This window comes from Colossoma macropomum, unplaced genomic scaffold, assembly GCF_904425465.1.
Source record: "Colossoma macropomum unplaced genomic scaffold, Colossoma_macropomum, whole genome shotgun sequence".
NCBI classification, from domain to species: domain Eukaryota; kingdom Metazoa; phylum Chordata; class Actinopteri; order Characiformes; family Serrasalmidae; genus Colossoma; species Colossoma macropomum.
This window is the reverse complement of record NW_023494806.1, coordinates 28,396,764-28,416,930: the sequence shown is the minus strand read 5'-3', so window position 1 is coordinate 28,416,930 and position 20,167 is coordinate 28,396,764. Positions and strand designations below refer to the sequence as shown.

Genomic DNA, 20,167 nt, shown 5'->3' with positions numbered 1-20,167 from the left:
TTTCCATTTTCTCAATTTCATCTTTTAGTTTCAATTTGAGTACCATGCTGTTACTGTATCATTCCCCACTACACTTCTTATCACAGGCAGCTTCACAGATGAGCTAGACACTCTTCTAGCTAGTCTCTTCCCCACTCACTGTCCTTGATGACTTCAACATTTCAACAAGCTGCAGTTATCCTGCCTCCCTCCATAATCTTTTGATCTCAACCAGTCTCCTCCGACACAGAGAAGGCAAGTTTCTGCACCTGATCTTCAACAGGCCTACCCCAGCACTGGATCTCACAGTAATCCCCCTCCACTTCTCAGATCATCACTTTCTATCTTTCACTGTCTTTCTATCTGTCCTTCTATGCTCTTCCAGTACACATCAACCTCTCACATTTTTCTTTTACTCGCTACAAGCTGCACTCCATCTCTCCCTCATCCCTTGCTTCAGCTATGTTAACCACCCTTTCACACCCTGACTCATTTTCTTTTCTCTTGCTGGAAACAGCTACAGATATTTTCCTTTCATCACTCTCCTCTTCAGTTAACCTTCAGTGCCTACTCTTCAACCAACCTTATGTGCCCACTCTCCTCCAGCTGCTCCCTGGTTGACAGGTGCCCTGTGCAGCATCTGAAGACAACTAAGAATGGCTGAGAGAAGGTGGAGGAAACCCAAACTTGATTCGTACCAATCTCTCTTTTCAAAGTTCTCATTGAAGTTGACTACCGCAAAGCCTTCTTTCTACAAATGGAAACTGGAAGCATCCGCATCTGATCCACACAGCTTTTCCAGGACCTGCTCCCTCCATCACTTCCACCATGAACAGCTCCCCTATACTCAGCTGCCTTCAAAGCTATGACTGTGATGCTCCACGCAGCTAGGTGAACTTTTCTTCAGCCTTCAAAACTGTCAACCCCAAAAACCTCCTATCTGTCCTCTCCAACCTTAGAATGACTGGCTCTTTACATTCACTCTCTTGGTAACATTTTCTCATGGGTTCTCCTATCAATGCTATGTTGATGACAACCAAGTAATCCCAGCTCCCAGCAAGACCAAGCTGCTATTCATTCCGGTTCTGGTTCCGGTTCCGGTGCGCCGTAGAATGGCCGCACTGGTGAGAGCTCCGGGTAAACTCTACAGTTTTTTGTGTTTTATTGTGCTGTTTCTTTGTTTTTTTGCACATACCGCTTTTGGGATCATTGATCGACAAACTCTTCTGAACATCCGATCATCGCTCAAGGAAGCGCAAGAGGGGCAGACGCGCCAGGATATTATGCAGGACAAGGAAGAGGTGCTTCAACCCTCCTCTTCCAAGTATTCTACTTGCAAATGTTCAATCGCTGGAGAACAAAATAGACGAGCTGAACGCGCGGATCAGGTTTCAGCGCGACATCAAGAGCCGCTGCGTTTTAGCGCTCACAGAGATGTGGCTCTCCGCGGCAATACCGAACAACGGCATCACACCGGCCGGCTTCACCATCTACCGCCAGGACAGAACTCTGGACTCTGGTAAGGGCAGAGGCGGCGGGGTATGTGTTATGGTGAACTCTCGATGGGGAACAGATGTAGCGGTTCTAGCTAGTCACTGCTCTCCAGACATTGAACTCATAACAGTCAAAGTTCGACCCTTTTTTTTGCCCAGGGACTTTAGCTCAGTCATTCTCACTACAGTCTACATCCCACCGCAGGCAGATAAGTCACATGCTTTGGAAGTTTTGTACGAGACCATTGATGGACTTGAGAACGTTTACCCTGAGGCTGTTTTTATTGTGGTTGGGGATTTTAACAGGGCAAACTTGAAGAAGGTTCTGCCCAAATACTACCAGCACATTAAAATTCCCACCCGAGGAGAACAGACTCTTGACCACTGCTACACCGCAATCAAGGACAGTTACAAACCCCTCCCCCGCCCTGCCTTTGGCAAAGCTAATCACACCTCTATTCTTCTCCTGCCCACATACAAACAAAGACTTAAACAGGCAAAACCAGATCTCAGATCAGTCTATCAATGGAGTGAGGAGTCCATCTTCACACTTCAGGACTGCTTTGAATCCACAGACTGGAAGATGTTCCGTGATGCGGCTGGCACAGACATCAATGAATACACTGACTCCATCACTAGCTACATCAATAAATGCACTGAAGACATTGTACCAAAAATCAATGTCAGAACTTTTCCCAACCAGAAACCCTGGATCAATGCTGAGGTTCAAGCCAAACTAAGAGTTCGGGCTGCTGCCTACAACTCTGGAGACCCGACTAGCTACAAGAAGGCCAGATATGACCTTCAGAGGACCATCAGGCTGGCCAAAAGGAGCTACAGGGACAGACTGGAATCCGACTATCTTGGCTCTGATCTCAGACGTATGTGGAGTGACCTGCGCACCATCACTGACTACAAAGAAGGTGGGATCTGTGATAGGGGCTCTTCCTCCTCACTTGCAGATGAACTTAATGCTCATTATGCTCGTTTTGAGGCTACCAACACCTCACCTGCTGAGAAACTCCCAGTAGATGAGGAGAGCTGCGCTCTAGCCATTCCCCTGTCTGAGGTGGTGAGATCCTTCAGGGCAGTTAACCCACGCAAGGCACTCGGTCCCGATGGCGTCCACAGCCGTGTACTTAAAGTATGTGCCAACCAGCTGGCTGAGGTTTTCACTGACGTCTTTAACCTCTCCTTAAGACTGTCAGTGAATCCCAAGTGCTTTAAGAAAACCACAATTGTTCCAGTACCCAAGAAATCGTCTGTCACCTGCCTGAATGACAACCGCCCTGTTGCACTCACATCAACAGTTATGAAGTGCTTAGAGCGGCTGATCAAAGCCCACATCTGCTCAACACTTCCAGCCACCATGGACCCTGACCAATTTGCATACCGCTCCAACAGATCCACAGACGACGCCATTGCACTAACAATACACACTGCTCTCACGCACCTGGACAGAAAGAACACATATGTAAGAATGCTGTTCATAGATTACAGCTCAGCATTCAACACAATCATCCCTGCCAAACTCATTCCTAAGCTCACAGACTTGGGTTTGAACTCTCATCTCTGCAACTGGATACTGGACTTCCTGACGAGCAGACCCCAAGTGGTGAAAGTTGGTAACGGCTTCTCTTCTACACTGAGCACAGGGGCTCCACAGGGATGTGTGCTTAGCCCCCTCCTTTACTCCCTGTATACACATGACTGTGTAGCCAAACACACGTCTAACATCATCTTCAAGTTTGCTGATGACAATACCATCCTAGGCCTCATTACTGATGGAGATGAAACAGCCTACAGAGACGAGGTCAGCGCTCTGTCAGAGTGGTGCCATGACAGCAATCTCTGTCTCAACATCAGCAAAACAAAGGAGATGATCGTGGACTACAGGAAGCGGCAGAGGGGTGGTCACTCTCCCCTGTTCATCAATGGAGCCGAAGTGGAGAGAGTCAGCAGTGTGAAGTTTCTCGGCATACACCTCACTGATGACCTCACCTGGTCCCTCCACACCAACACTATTGTGAGATCTGCCCGTCAGCGTCTCTTCTTCCTGCGCAGGCTCAGGAAGTTTGGTCTGCCTCCTCAGATCCTCACCAACTTCTACAGATGCACCACAGAGAGCATCCTCACAGGGTGCATCACTGTCTGGTACAGCAGCTGCACTGCCTGTGACCGCAAGGCCCTTAAAGGAGTGGTGAGGACGGCAGAAGCCATCATAGGCAACAGACTACCAGCCTTACAGGACATCTACTAGTCCCGCTGCCTCAGGAAGACCAAAAGGATCCGGTCAGACAGCAGCCACCCAGCACACAGCCTGTTCACCATCTTGCCATCAGGTAGGAGATTTTGTAGCATACATGCTAGGACAACCCGGTTAATGAACAGTTTCCATCCACAGGCTGTCAGGCTTCTGAACAAGCTGTGAAGCTGTGGGTCCTTCACCAACTACCATTTCACTCAGTCTTTTTGTCAGTATTATTATTACATCATATCATCTCTGCTATGGACAATAACACCTTAATTAACACTAAGCCACTTTAAGAACAATAACACTAAATCACTTAAGTCACTTTAAAATGTATATTGCCTGTATATTTGTGTACATTTCTCTATATTTGTGTATATTTTATCGGTATGTTCTCTATATTTTGTGTATATTTAATATATTTCAGTTTGTTTTTCTTGTAATTTTATTTTTACTTATTTACTTTCTGTAGTGTGATTGTCTGAGCCTCACCACAAACATTTCAATGCATAAATGTCCTGACACGTTGTGCAAATGACAAATAAACTTGAAACTTGAAACTTGATTCCGGGAAGTACACATCTTCTCCATGAGACTGCCATCTTCTTTGAGCACTATTTGGTCATGCTGTCTGAAGAGGCACAAAGCCTTGGTGTTATTCTGGATGACTAGTTATTATTCTCGGGTAATACTGCAAACCTGACTCAGTGATTTCTCTCTAGGGAGGCCACCCAGGTGCGTCTCTTCTTTATCTTAAGGCTTACATACTGCAACTCACTCCTGACGGCCTTCCTATGCAGGCAACCATATAGCAGCAAGGCTTGTCTTCAGTATTGAGAAAATAAATTGTATCGCTCCACTGCTGTGTTCCCTTTACTGGCTTCCTGTAGATGCCTGCATCAGATTTAACACCCTCCTTGCCTACAAAGCCAAAAACGGACAAGTACCCCCCGCCATCCTTCAAGTCTTTCTGGCACTGGTGGTATGAACTTCCATTGACTGTCTGAACAACAGAGTCCTTCTTCAAGACAACTTCAAACGCCAACTGATGACCCATCTCTTTGTGAAATATTTAAATGAAAATTAATCTAGCACTTATGGAAATGTCTTGTACTGCACTTATGCTATAGTTTAATTCTGAAATTTCTATCTTTCTTTCTAGGTATCAGCACTGGCTCTTGTTTCTGGCAGTGTCTTAGATCGAGGGTTGTTCGAACTCTTTTTGGCTAGATAGGATACATTCTCTCAGTGAACAACAACACTTTTGACAATGACTAAAACTGGGAGCAAAGCTGGGGAAACTCTAAATAAAACTGAAGAAACAGCCTGGTCATTAGCCATGTCAGAACATGTAAAACAGCAATCACCATGTGGCTGGTTAAAGCGTTTTCAGAAACATTTTAACCAGCCCCATAAAAACACTAAAAAACACCGAAAAAAATCTCCACCCAACGCAATTCAGAAATATCCATATGTGCGGACGAGCATGTTTGTGTGCATTAGCACACAAGCAGCCCTGGTATCTGGGTGTGTGTAATTTAGAAGTTTAGAAAAACTATTTCAAAAAGGTGTTAATCTCTTCAGTAAATGATTTTTAATACTATTTCCTAAACAAAAAGCAGTGTTAGCTGAAAAGCAGACAATGACTTGCAATTTTTGACTTGCAAGGTTCTGCCAAGTGGCTTCCTCTCTATTTCTCTCTCTTCCTCCAAGATGCTTACAGACAACAGTCAATGCCATCATGCCAGGAGAGCTCAGTTTTACATATCTTACAGGAAATTGTGTTTTTGGATTACTTTAAAGTGGTCTTCCCATATTTTTACGTTGTGTACAACTCTGTACTACTTACACACACACACACACACACACACACACACACACACACACACACACATACACATATATATATATATATATATATATATATATATATATATATATATATACATACAGCAGCTGGACATTACTACATCTCTCTAGTCATTTTACTATGCACTGCCACTTTGTTTATGCATCTATACATATTGCACAATTATTACTATTATTTTTTTACAGTATAGAGTCAGTCGGTTTGTGTGTTTGTACTTGTAGTCTCCGTCATCTGTATTTTCTGTGTTATAATGTAGCTGTGCTATTTTAAATTGTTTTTATTTTAATTAACTAGACTTTTGTCTTCACTTTCTTTGTTGATGCGTGGAAAAAACTTTGTTGTTTTTTTTTCATTTGTCTTCACAAATCTTGAGTGCAGGCAAGGTGACTGGCTGGGTAGCAGTCATAGTTGGGGGAATGGGTGTTATCAGTGCTATGATTTGCGCAGGGTGTGAATTAGAGAGAGGTATTTGATCCTGAGATTTGAGTTTTTCAAACCTGCAGTAATATATATCCACATATATATACACAAGGGGATTGCTTTTTGGACTGATCACAAGTTTGACAGACTTTAGCTTTTGCCTGTAGGTTGGGAAAAGATGAACTAGGCAGTGATAAGGAGGCCCAAGGCTGTATGGGGAACAGAGTGAAATGCCACCTTTAAAACAGTATAATAGTGATCTAGTGTGTTACTGCTTCCTGGAGCAAGCAACGCGTTATCTGCATCTGGATAATTTGTGAGTGAGATTAGTTTTGTTGAGGTCATGTAAAACAACGAAAACATGAATTTTGGAGGAAAACACAGGGAGAACAACAACTAAAAAACTTTTCTTTGAGAGAACTGCTATATGGTCTGCCACTTGGAAACAAAATGGATGAGTTGTTTGTCCTTAGGAGGGCTAACTTTTCTCTTTCTGCTGCACTGAAGCTTGAATCTGAATCTGTTCCGGACAACGCTCTGCAACTCCCTGGCTTTCATCTCAAGCATCATTTTACAAGCCCTTATGTTATCAAGCAGTTACTATATGTGAATCTTTACCCATCTACAAAGAGCAACAATTATAAAATGAATAAGATACATGTAACGTTTTAACAGTCATGTCTTAAACGGTGACTAAACAGCCACATCTGATGTAATGAAAGGTTGACAGAATTGACAGTACTGCCACCCATACATCTTAGACCAGAATTCAATTCTGTATTTCAAATTATCACACAAGTCATGAGTTGTCCTGGAGTTTTTTTGTACTGCAGTATAAGTAGCTTCGTATTTTAATTTTATTCACCAAAGACTGATGAATAGGTTATGTCAATCCTATCGACATCTAGCTAGGACATGAGCTTTGACTACCAAGCCAAGACCCTCACTCATTCAGTCATGTGTAGCTCCTATCATACAATCCAGATAACACTGAAGACTTCAAACTTTAAATTAAAACCAAAAGAGCTTTAGTTTTAGGAAATGTTCGCAACCATGCCTACTGAATATTGAATATGTTTCTAATTTATCTCATAAACAGACAAATGGCTCTTCAACTGCAATCTGGTCTTCCAGATTATTCAACTTCTCAAGAAGTGGATGGACCTCAGGAATCTGCAATTTTTAGTTTTTCAATGAATCTGTTTCTTCACATAGTCTGGTTAAATTCTGTGTTTGTGATGTCCATGACACAAGAGATGTCATGTTCCTGTATCCTGTTGTCATGTTCATGTATCATGTTGTCAAAGGAATTCTGTAAAAGCTTAAAATATCATGATGACAGACTGAGTGAGGATCCTTTTTGAGCAGCACAGTAATCCAAAAACACAATTTCCTGTAAGGTATGTAAAACTGAGCTCTCCTGGCATGATGGCATTGACTGTTATCTGTAAGCATCTTGGAGGAAGATAGAGAAATAGAGAAATTCGACATTCCAGACCGATGTCTTGTACAGATTTAACAAAAGAAAGATGTCAGACATTAGATTCATGAATAGGCAGGAATCTGACATTTTTATAGATTGGCTGGTTTGGTATTTATTTTAAATCTTCTTTATTCAAATTCAAATAGCAATTAGAAAGTGCTAATGCAATCATGTATCCACAACTGTATTTTGTATTCAAGTGTGTATAATTTGAGAGATCATTAAAAATTAACATGTTTATTTTTAAAACAATTAAAGCGTTCTGTAGGTCTGTATACCTTTTGTCATTTGGCTGAAAAATACTGAAAAATGGAAATGAAGTAACAGGTTTAAACACTGACATGCAGTAACATGCGGCTGAGAATAATATATATAATAAATATTCCTGGATCAATTTAGATTCTGAACCTCCAGAACAGACTGAGCCATCTCAACTTACAACCCCATTTTAAAAAAAGTTGAGACACTGTGCAGAATGTAAATAAAAATAGAATGCAATGATATACAAATAATCATGTAAAACAAGTTTTTAAAGGAAAATACTATAAAGACAACATATCAAATTTCGAAACTGAGAAATGTTATTGTTTTTTGAAAAATATAAGCCAATTTTGAATTTGATGCCAACAACACATTCCAAAAAAGTTAGGACAGGGGCATGTTTACTACTGTGTTTAATCACCTTTTGTTTTAACAACACTCTGTAAGCGTTTGGGAACTGAGGAGGCCAGTTGCTGTAAGTCCTTTTAAATGTTTTCCATTCTTGCTTGATATAGGATTTCAGTTGCTCAACAGTTCAGGGTCTTCTTTGTCATAATTTTACTTCATAATGTGCCAAATGTTTTCAGTGGTGACAGGTCTGGACTGCAGGCAGACCAGTTTAGCACCCAGACTCTTTTGATACAGAGCAATGCTGTTGTAATACGTGCACAATGTGGTTTGGCATTGTCTTGCTGAAATAAGCAAGGCCTTCCTTGAAAAAGATGTCATCTGGATGGCAGCATATGTTGCCAAAACATGTATATCTCGTTCAGCATTAGTGGTGCCTTCACAGATGATCACTCAAGCCATGTGCACTAATGTACCCCTATACCATCATGAATACTGGCACTGATAACAAGCTGAGTGGTCATTAGCCCAGAGGACACAGCATCCATGATTTCCAAAATTAATTTCAAATGTTGATTTGTCAGACCACAGGACACTTTTCAGCTTATGCTCAGTCCATTTTAAATGGGCTCAGGCCCAGAGAAGGTGGCGGCATTTCTGGGTCCTGTTTATATATGATTTCTTCTTTGCGTTTTAACTTGTATTTGTGAATGAAGTGCCGAGTGGTTTTCACAAACAGAGGTTTTCAGAAGTGTCCCTGAGCCCATGCAGTGATTTCCACTTCAGAATCATGTCTATTTTTAATGCAGTGCCATCTGAGGGCACAAAGACCATGGCCAGCAAATACTGGTTTTTGGCCTTGTCCCTTGCATACAGAAATTTCCCTGGATTTTCTAAATCTTTTAATATTATTATGTACCGTAGGTGATGAAAAGCAAAACGTTCTTTGCTGTTTTATGTTGAGAAACGTTTCATCGAGTGGTGAACCCCTCCTCATCTTTACTTGTGAAAGACTCAGCCTCTCTGGGACGCTGTTTTTATGCCCAGTAATGTTACTGTCCCGTTGCCAATCAACCACCAGGTGTTTTTTTTTAGCATTACACAACTTTAAGAGCCTTTTGTTGCCCCGTCCCAACTTTTTTGGAACATATTGTTGGTATCAAATTCAAAATAGGCTTATATTTTTCAAAAAACAATAATATTTCTCAGTTTCAACATTTGATATATTGTCTTTGTACTATTTTCAATTAAACATAGAGTTTATATGGTTTGCACATCATTGCACTTTGTTTTTAATTTACATTTTGCAAAGTGTCCCAACTTTTTTTAAAATGGGGTTGTAATTGTATGTCTGATGACAGTGCTTCCTGATTTAGTTTCAGTGCCTACTTCGAGAAAAAAAAAACATACGGAAGTTATGCAACACATGATGTCTAAGCCAGAATAGTTGTGGAAGTGTCTCTCATCACGTAATTTCACTAACTAAGCACTTTTAAGTTGGATGAATGCACATCCCAAAATTTCAGTGTTTTTAACAAATTTGCAGGAACAACGACTCACCGGACACTGTTGAGCACAGACTTCTCTTTCATGGGGGGCTTGTTAATAGGTCTCTTGGTGCTGACCACTTTGCCCTGGTGCTGCTCCTTGCCTGCCTTGCTGTATTTGCATTTGCTGGGTTTTACTGTGCCATATTTACGAAGAATCTGTAGACAGAAATTACGTTGGCACAAACAGTATTGTTATTGTTCTTTAACAGTAAGCAGGCCATAGACAGACATTCAATGATTTGTTTTAAGTGCATGAATGCAGAACAGATAAGAAAAAACAGCACTAGTTGAAACTCCAAAGGCTAGGGAGTCTAGGGATCATCATACAAGGTAGCCCCAAATACACTCACTGGCCACTTCACTAGGTATACCCATCTACATTCACTGTCCATGTAGTTCTGCAATTACATATTGTAGTCCATGTGTTTCTCAGCATAATCTGTTTGTTCCCCTCTACTCTATTCATCAGTGGTGAGGACCCCCACATGGCCGCCATGGTGTGGGTGTTATTTGGGCAGTGGATTATTCTCAGCACTACAGCAGCACTGAAATGGTAGTGGCATTTTAGTGTGTTGACAGTTTTTAAAAAAACATTGTACACACTTAGTATTGTGGTTATGTAACCAATAATTTCACCTATGATATATGTAACCAGTAATTTCACTTATGGTACATGAAATTCTTATAGCCAGTCACACTACTCGTATCCTCATGATATATGCATGCTTTATATGTTATAGGTGTTACTTGTAAATTGAGGGTGAACTGTCACTGTTCTTTGGGTGCAAGGAAGATAACAAATCAGCAACTCCACATATTCTATTTCTAGGTCTTTCTTATCTCCTGCTTTCCTCTCCTGAAGCCTAGCTAGCTCCAGTGAATCACTGTTTAAGTGGCCTTGAAGTTACAGGCTAGTTTATCTGGAAGAGACGAGATTGTGAAGACTTTGCTGACCATACACAAGTTTCCTTCCTTGTCATTATTTAGGCATATATGTTAAAAATCTCTTGTTTATTCATATCACAATTAGGTGTAACTAATGAATATAACTCTTGTTCTCTGTTAACCAATGCAAATGCAATGTAACAACACCCCACTTGGGGAATACATAACTTCTTGTAATTCTGGTCAGACTTTGGAGACCTCTGGGTATCTGCCAGGAGCTTCTCCCCAGCTCTCCCCTGTGTTTTTCTACACATATTTTACTGTTTTCTGTTTTATTTATTTATTTATTTTTTTACCACACTGTCTACTGTATTAGACACACCCACCTTGTTGGTCCACTTTGTAGATGGAAAGTTAGACAGGACAGCTCATCTGTTGATGCTCACTTTATTTTAGTCATCCTCAAGTCCCTCATTAGTGGTTGTTTTTTTGCCTCAAAATGTTGTTGGCTGTATATTTGTGGTTGGCAGACTATTCTCAGCCCACTAATGAGAGTTGTTAAAAAAGGAGTACTGCCTTGTGTGATCTACTCTGTGCAGCACTCACACCCACTAACATGCCACATGTCAGTGTCACTGCTATGTTGAAAATGGCCAATGACCCAAATAATACCTGCTCAGTGGTGGTCCTGTGGAGGTCCTGATCATTGCTGAATGGGGTAAAGAGGGGCAAATTATGCATAGTAACAGATAGATTATAATCTTATCTGTAACTACAAAGTACACCTTTAACATGGACAAGCAAAAATGGACAATGAGGGTAAACACAACATGGATGTGATAAACTGGTCAGTGAATGTATACCGATCTTTACATATTTGTAAGCATATATGTGAGCACTAACCTGTGTGAGTTGATCCTCAAGTACTTTTTTCGGAGGTCGTACGTGGTTGAAGAAAACATGCAACAGGTTGCCTGGTGTCTGTGAGTTGATCTGTTCTTTGCTGAGATAAATATCAGATGCTTTCACTGGCTTGGTAGGTGTAAGGCTTAGCATCTGCTCAGAGTGTATGCAACTTTTAAATATGTCTGTGAGCACATCCCGTGCCCCAGGAACCAGCTTGTCTCCTGTAAGATCATCACATGCAAGGTAGAAGTCTAAAGGACGAGTCTCTACAGTATAAAAGGTGGTCTGTACAAAATTTAAACAGATTAACTTGCAAGAACATACTGGATATATTGAACATTAAGGTGTCTGCTGTAAAGATGTCATTAATAGGTTGTCATTAGAGAGATATCACTGCTTTGTGCTGTCAGTACTACTGTGTACATTGTTCCTGACTAAGATATTTTAAAGCAAAAAAAAAGGCAAAAAACAAATATAAAAATTCTAACCTCTGATAGTTTTATCAAGGAAGTAGTCCTCAAGTGCAGAGCTGCCTTGTGTGTCAAACAGGCTCTGGTTAACACTGGAGGCAGTCAGGATCTCTTCATTCGTCATCTCCATTAGCTCCTCCTCACCTTCAAGGCTGGACAGGCCAATCAGATCACTGCTGTTGAAGAGACTGGCACGAATCTTCTCCACTTTGGCCCTGGCCCGTACCTGTAAGCAAAAGTCTAGTCATCTTCCAGTTGACAGTTACCAAAATGGCATCCATCCATACTGGTTTATCTTCACCTACCTCTATAACAGCATAACCCTTAATGGGTCGTGCCATGCTGGCATTGTTGTCTAGTGAGGTGACTGTGTATAAGGATCCTCCATCTGACAATGAGGCTGTCTCTCCACTATCAGGCTGCTCACCAAGGCTACCAAGACTACCAAGGCTTCCTGTGCTACAAAGGGAGATATCAAGGCTTTCCTGACTAGACACTGTGTGGGGGTCAAGAGGTCCTTGTGGTTGGGTAAGGGCTGCTTGTGGGGTTACTGTGCCTGCCAAAAGCTCCTGGTCCACAGAGAGCTCACTGGCAGTTCTAGATACCCCCTGAGAGGAGCTGCAGATGGAGGTCTGGCTAGTTGAGGCTGAAGCACTCATGCTTACAGCTGGGGTGGCACTGCTGGAGCTATCTGGACTGTCCATAGTGTCCATAGTGCTTGCATGAGGTCTTTCTGCCTTTGCATCTTGGGGAGTGCTTGGAGTTCTGACCACAGGTCCTTTTGTCTTCTTAAGGTCATCTACCTGAACAGGAATGAAGATCTCATCTTTGAAGAGGCCCCCATGTGCATTGCAAGCCTTTCGGATTGCGTTACGCACCACAGCTTCTTCCAAGTGAGTCGGAATGCCAGACAGCACCAGCAACCGTCCATGAGCAGTTGGACCGACCAGGGCTTGGCAGGCATCAGCTACAGCATCCGCAGTAACCCCCAGGCCCTGGGGGTCCTTGTTTGTTAGGTGTCGTATAATCATGAGTAATGTCAGCCCACGATGAAACCACAGCATATCTTCAGGCTTTCCCCCAGCCACATTTAGTAAGGCACTATCACTTTCTGATAGTCTTGTGCCACTTCCAGAGCCCCGTTTTCCTGAAGCATCGGCCACAGCAGACACGGATGCTGCAGCTCGCTCACGCTTAAGTTTCACCTTCTTGCGCTTAGACAGTAAGCTTGGGCTTTGGGGAGTCTGGCCTGGTGAAGATGATGATGAAGATGAGGAATCGCTAAGGTTGGGTGCGCTGGATGATGAAAGAGCTCCCACAGCTGTCGTTCCACTTCCCATGTTGAGTGGCAAAGTGACTTCTGCTACAGCTAGGCATACCTCCATGAGGGCATGGAAGTATGTGGAGAAGCGGCTTTGCTCAGCAGCTAGTGCCAAAGAGCCACTGCTCCCTGAAGTACAGGAGCTTCCACTAGCTAGCCCCCAGCTCTGGGTCTCACGGTCGTAAAGTTTTCTGAGTTCTGTCTGGAGTGCCATGAGCACTGCCAGGCATGGGTTGAGAAGCAGTGCAATGGAGCTGGATAGACCTGAAGGGCCTTTGCGCTGTTCCAAGTGATGAATCTTGCGGAAAAGCTCAGCCAGCAGGTGGAAAATCAGCTCCTTGATACAAGGTGCAAGATCAGTGGTCCACAGAAGCCCACCTTATGGAAGATGGATGAATAAGGTAACCGATCAATAAAAACAGGTACGAATTTGTGACCTATTATAGAGGTAAAATGGAAGTTATATTTAAAGGTATCAGATACGAAAAGAACACTGATACTAAAATTCAGAGGTAAGAAAACAAGTCAGATAAATGATCATTTCTTACCCAGTAGCTCCACGACCTGCAGAAGCACTGAAGAAGGAACAGTGTCCAGCTCTTCCTCAGAGTGCTCACTGCTGTCACCTAGGGTCCAGGTCAATAACTGTTCAGCAAAGGCCATGGCCAGGGGAAACTCTAGAGGCAAAGAATGCAGTACCAACACTGCCCCAGGAGTGGGAGACACGCCTATGAGGAGAGACCAGCAGAAATCTGAACTACTGATGTTCAGCTGTAAGCAAATATAGCTTAAAAAAAGCAAAACAGGTATATATTCTGCCAGAAAAGTTTGAGGAAACAGCCATTTCATAACAAAAACATTCAACAACAATATTCAAAAAACACTTTCATGTTCATTTTTTACATTTATTAACAGAATTTTAATTATTCAATTTACATCCATTTCTGACTGGAACTATTTTAAAAAATAACACATTTTTTTAGAATGTACACAAAGACTTGAATTCCAAAATTAGTTAACAATATCTACCATTTAATAAAAAAAATCAGTTTAGATATTGCATTGTTTTATAAACAGTATTTCAATCATCGTAAAACTATTAAGATGTTACAGCCAGAAATGACTAAAATGGTGGTTCAATAACTGAATGAGGAGCACTTGTGGAACTGAAAGAGCTGGTTATTCTTGGTGAACAGATCTAATGGATCTGACTTACTTCAAGGAGCCAGAATGCCCATCACTTGTGTGAGTGTGCAGGTTGCTTTCCACCGCATTTTAATTGCAAACTGACGCTGCAATCTTTACACTATGCTTATAAAAACACATTTCCACTAGTTTTAACTTCTCAATGCAATCAAATTAAACACACCATTTAGAAACATTTTTTTTGCTCAGCAGTTTTGTTAGCCTGTTTAATATTAATTTGATGGAGTCATATTGGTTGACAAAGCTAGGCAGTGAGCCCTGTTTCTGTGATACTACAGTACAACAAACAACATTTTAAAACCCATAAGATTTACATTCACGCAGCAAGATCACAGCAGAGGTAAAAGATGTCAGTCTTTTAACTAAAGATTTGACAGCTATGCAGGTTAGTTAATTAGCAGGTCATTTAGGTTATGAACGATAAGCCAATAGGCTAATTTTCTTGTCATGTCCCATACAAGTATACATATAGTAGCACTTGAGGCCACTGAGACACAAATCAGTGAGAATTCTGCAGTTTTGTTTTTGTGCACAATTAAGTTTGGTTCCAAACCTGTATCTTGCATGGGTGCAAAAATCTAAATTCTGGTAGTATTTTTAAAAAAATGAGTAAATGGGAGAATTTTGCTTGTACCGTAGAACGCTGATTTTTTTTTTTTGGCCATTTTGCCCAATTTTCTCCCCAATTCCACCCACTAGCTATGTCAACCCAATCACAGGACACTACCAGTGCTTGCAGTGTGAAGGCTTGTAGTGTTTTCTTCTGAGTCACGTGAAGTCAGCCTCCACGTCTTATCAAAGCATTGCACATGCAACAACACTGGACAGCTTAACGCGCTTGAAGGGGAGAGCTTACTCCCAGTTCTGTTATGTCAGCTGATGATGGGGTGAGAAGGAGGGCCATCCTATTCACCCAGAGAGAGTTAGAATGCAATCTGAATATATATATATTTTTTTTCACTCATTGTAATTATCTCCTGCCCAATATACGTACAACCTCATTTCCAAAAAAGGTGGGATGCTGTGCAGAATGTAAATAAAAATAAGATGCAATGATATGCAAATCATGATTTACATGATTTGCATATTTTAAAGGAAAATACTACAAAGACAACATGTCAAATGTTGAAGCTGAGAAATTTTGAATTTGATGCCAACAACACGTTCTGAGGAGACCAACTGCTGTACTTTTGAAAGTGAAATGTTTTCCCATTCTTGTTTGATATAGGATTTCAGCCGCTCAACAGTTTGGGGTCTCATTTGTCATGTTTTTCATTTAATAATGCGCCAAATGTTTTCAGTGGTGACAGATCTTCTAATACGGAGCAATGCTGTTGTAATATGTGCACAATGTAGTTTGGCATTGACTTGCTGAAATAAGCAAGGCCTTCCCTGAAAAATCTGGATGGCAGCATATGTTGCCAAAACATGTATATATCATTCAGCATTAATGGTGCCTTCACAGATGTGCCAGTCACCCATGCCATGTGCACTAATGCACCCCTATACCATCATGGATACTGGCTTCTGAACTGAACACAGATAAAAAGCTGACCACAGGACACTTTTTCTCTTTGCCTCAGTCCATTTTAAATGAGCTTGAGCCCAGAGAAGGTGGCAGCATTTCTGCATCCTGTTTATATATGGTTTCTACTTTGCGTTTTAGTGTTTTAACTTGCATTTGTGGATGCAGCAACAAACTGTTTTCAGAAGTGTTCCTGAGCCTACGCAACGATGTCCACTACAGAATCATGTCTATTTTTAATGCAGTGCCATCTGAGGGCCCAAAGACCATGGCCAGCAAACACTGGTTTTTGGCCTTGTCCCTTGCATACAGAGATTTCCCTGGATTTTCTAAATCTTTTAATATTATTATGTACCGTAGATGATGAAAAGCAAAACGTTCTTTGCTGTTTTATGTTGAGAAACGTTATTCTTGAATAGTTGCACTACTTGCTCATGCAGTCTTTCATCAAGTGGTGAACCCCTCCTCATCTTTGCTTGTGAAAGACTTAGCCTCTCTGGGACGCTGTTTTTCTGCCCAGTAATGTTACTGTCCCGTTGCCAATCAAACACCAGGCGTTTTTTTTACCATTACACAACTTCACCAGCCTTTTGTTGCCTCTGTCCCCACTTTTTTGGAATGTGTAGTTGGCATCAAATTGAAAATGGGCATATATTTTTCAAAAAACAATAAAATTTCTCAGTTTCAACATTTGATATATTGTTTTTGCACTATTGTCAATGAAATATATGGTTTAAGTGATTTGCAAATCACTGCATTTTGTTTTTATCTACATTCTGCACAGCGTCCCAACTTTTTTGGAAATGGGGTTGTATATTCTAATATCGAAACCTCATATTGAATCCTCTCAACACTGATTTCAGTGTGTAGCTTAACTTTAGGGGTGACAAATGGTGAAGAATGCATACTGCACCATACATTAGCATCTTGATCAGCCACCACTTGGTAAACTTCTCTTTATTTGCATAAAGCCTAAAAATCTGCCATACCATGAGCAATTAGGCTAAAAGTAAGTTTGTATGGATTTTTGAGGCTGGCATAGTTAAACCAATACCTAATTTTTTAATCATGTGCACCAATCATTTTCACTTTTTAATCAGCCACACTGATTGATTAAACACTGAATAGAACTGTATTGTTTATTTTGTTTTTATTATCACTGTTGCTGTGATTATAATACCTATTATAATTCATTTACTATATTATCAAGAATTATTTAATTAACATTTTTTGTTATACAAAGTAGATGCTTCCATTTTACTGTGAAATGTGCTTGCCTTACGGTGTCTACATAAAGTGTATGAGCACTCCAACCATTTGTAAACTTAAAGTTCTTTAGGCTACTTTAAAAATCTAAAGAAAAAAAATTCTCAGAGGAAATCACTTCTACAGCAACATTAAACTGATGACAAACCCTTTGTGTGGAAAAAGTCTGGAAAAGAATTCCAATCAGACTGCACTAAGGGTACTGTAAACTGCAGAGATGGAAACTTCATAGTCTTGGGCTATTTTTTTACCAGTTTATGCTGGTTAGGCCTTACACCATCTTCCCCTACAATATATCAATGTGGACAGAAATGCATTTTTTTTCTCATTTGTACAGTAAGTGTAACTACGATGACCCACATATATTAATTGATGTAAAATGTCACATTGCAACATACCTAGTTTGATGTGAACTTTGTCCGTGGGCATGATAATGGTAGGGTACTGGTTGGTTGTAGGAGGTGGTGTCAGGCCAGTATTAGAGGGGGAAGCATCCAGAGGGTAACATACAGCCTCCATCAGATTAAGCTGACCATTACGTCGCACCTTGTGCCCCAACCCATACACCATGACCCGAGCCCAAGGAGCCTTATACAGAGAGGAGCTGAAGGACAGGAAATCGTGAAAAACACACAGTGATAAAAGAATTTCAATAAGACATTTCAATAACAGCACTTAATATTATTTAATAATATTATTTGATATTTAATATCGACTCACCCCATTTTACAGGATAGAGTCAATGACTTGCTGGTTTCAAAGTTCAAAAGAAAGTAATTGTGAGAACTCACTCTTTCCGGCAACCTAGCTGGCTCTCTTTACAAGAGACAACCACAAATGTGGCACTGGGGAAGTTGACATCCATGCTGACCTTCGACTCAGAGACAGGGAACTCCTCTGATGTAAACTGCTCTGGGGCATTCTTGATTTTCAACCATGCAAAAATGTAAGTAACAATGTTTTTACACATTCACATCACATCACAATTTCAATTAAAAAATATAGCCGCAAGCGGCAATGAGCGGGTTCAAGCACGCAACAGCAGTACGGGCCCTTCTGCAGGTTTAGCCCCTTAGGCCTAAAAAGGCCTCAAGCTTTTCGTTTAGCCCATTAGGCCTAAAAGGCCTCAAGTTGCCATAAACAACGATCAGAGGTCTTTAAACACATTATAGGTTTATATTCATATGTACTCATCTACACTGGTTTGTAGAACATCCAAGAGTTTGTCAACATACATGTCAAAACTACATGACTAATGGCAGCATTTCACACATAGTAGCACTTGCACAGTGGATTGGTTTAAGCCATTGATTTGATGTAGGCCATAATGAGGCCCAATGCACTCATAAGAGGCCCTATTGGTGTAAGGAACTCAGTGAAAGTGGGTCAGAATTAGTGAAAAGGCCACAGTATGGTATCATTCTTGATCAGGGACCATATCCAAAGACGTTCACCAAGTTTTGGTCAGAATGACCTTTTGACCTTTCTATAATAAGTCTTTGTATAGTGAAATCTTTGAATGAATAAGCCAAAATAAAAGACAAGCAGTGCAATTTTTGACATAACATGTAATTAGAAAGTTGTTCAAGTGAGTGAACTGAGTCACATGGCACCAATTGTTGATATGTCAACCTTGTAATAACATTGTAATAGCATTTTAATTGATTTTTTGGATTTTGCTGAAGCGCCCCCTAAAGGCCAATCTGGACCAAAATTGGCAAACACCATTGAAGTCTAAATATGTAAATGTCCTTAAAGTTTGGAGATGATCTGACCAATGACTGTTGAGTTATGACAAATCAAACTAGCAATGGCATGTTTGCAGTAATTAATTGATTGATCCTCAATACAGTGGAACAGTCAAAATGTTTTTGATAATTATTGAGGATTAGTGTCTTCTGAACCTTATGGTACTAATTTGATGAAAATTGGCAAAAAATCCTGCAACTAGTTCGCAAGAATAGGTTTTTCACATTATGCAATTTAGCTCAAAAACTAAGAGGGTGGGGCTAAAAGTGACTGGGATGCACTTGTTCAGCAAGTCCCCAGGAATCAGCAGAAAAAAAGATTTTGTCTCTATCTCACTCTGATCAAAAGTTACAGGTAAAAATATGAGTAAAGTTGAAAAAGATGAAAAGTTGAAACATAGGACTAAAGTAAAGTATGAGCTCAGTGAAAGTGGGTCAGAATTAGTGAAAAGGACACAAATGGTATGATTCTTAATCAGGGACTATATCCAAAGATGTTCAAGTTTTGGTCAGACTGACCTTTGTATAATAAGCCTTCGTACAATGTAGTCTTCGAATGAATAAGCCAAAATACCAGACAAACAGTACAGTTTGTGACAGAACATGTACTTAGAAAGTTGTTCATGTCAGTGAACTGAGTCACATGGCACCAACTGTTTATATGTCGACCTTGTAATAACATTGTAATAGCATTTTAATTGATTGTTCAGTGTTTTTGAGTGCTAAAGCGCCCCCTAAAGGCCAATCTGGACCAAAATTGGCAAACACCATTACAGTACGAATATGTAAAGGTCCTTAAAGGTTGGACATGATCTGACCAATGACTGTTGAGTTATAGCTAATCAAGCTAACAATGCCATGGTCGCAGTAATTAATTGATTGATCCACACGACCCTGAGTAGAAAAGTCAACATGTTTTTGATAATTATTTACCTAGAGATGCCAAAGAATTTTTCCAGACCAACTTTGAAAAGATTGGATCAAAATCCAGGGACGAGTTCAAAAAGTAGGCTTTTTAAACAGTTACAGATTACAAAAAAACTATGCAGTTTTGTAATATGCATTTGCAAAATTGTTTGGAATAACGTACTACATATAATACACAAGGATTTTCAAGCAAACTTGTAATAAAATAGTAATAATATGTAACAATGTTAATTTTTATGAATAGCGCCCCCACAGTGG

At 40.6% G+C, this 20,167-nt stretch overlaps 1 protein-coding gene across 10 annotated transcripts in view; it reads right to left on the bottom strand.

Annotated features, from left to right (window-relative positions):
- The window catches only part of LOC118827025 (probable E3 ubiquitin-protein ligase HECTD4), a 171,767-nt gene that overhangs the window by 24,174 nt on the left and 127,426 nt on the right, over positions 1–20,167 (bottom strand). For all 10 annotated transcript variants that reach the window (XM_036598209.1, XM_036598214.1, XM_036598211.1 and 7 more), the window contains 7 exons: positions 18,026–18,156; positions 17,633–17,838; positions 13,786–13,965; positions 12,222–13,615; positions 11,935–12,142; positions 11,444–11,667; positions 9,666–9,811 (listed from right to left, as the gene is read on the bottom strand). In XM_036598209.1, the coding sequence (XP_036454102.1) occupies positions 9,666–9,811; positions 11,444–11,667; positions 11,935–12,142; positions 12,222–13,615; positions 13,786–13,965; positions 17,633–17,838; positions 18,026–18,156 (2,489 nt within the window). The remainder of the gene's footprint in view (positions 1–9,665; positions 9,812–11,443; positions 11,668–11,934; positions 12,143–12,221; positions 13,616–13,785; positions 13,966–17,632; positions 17,839–18,025; positions 18,157–20,167) is intronic.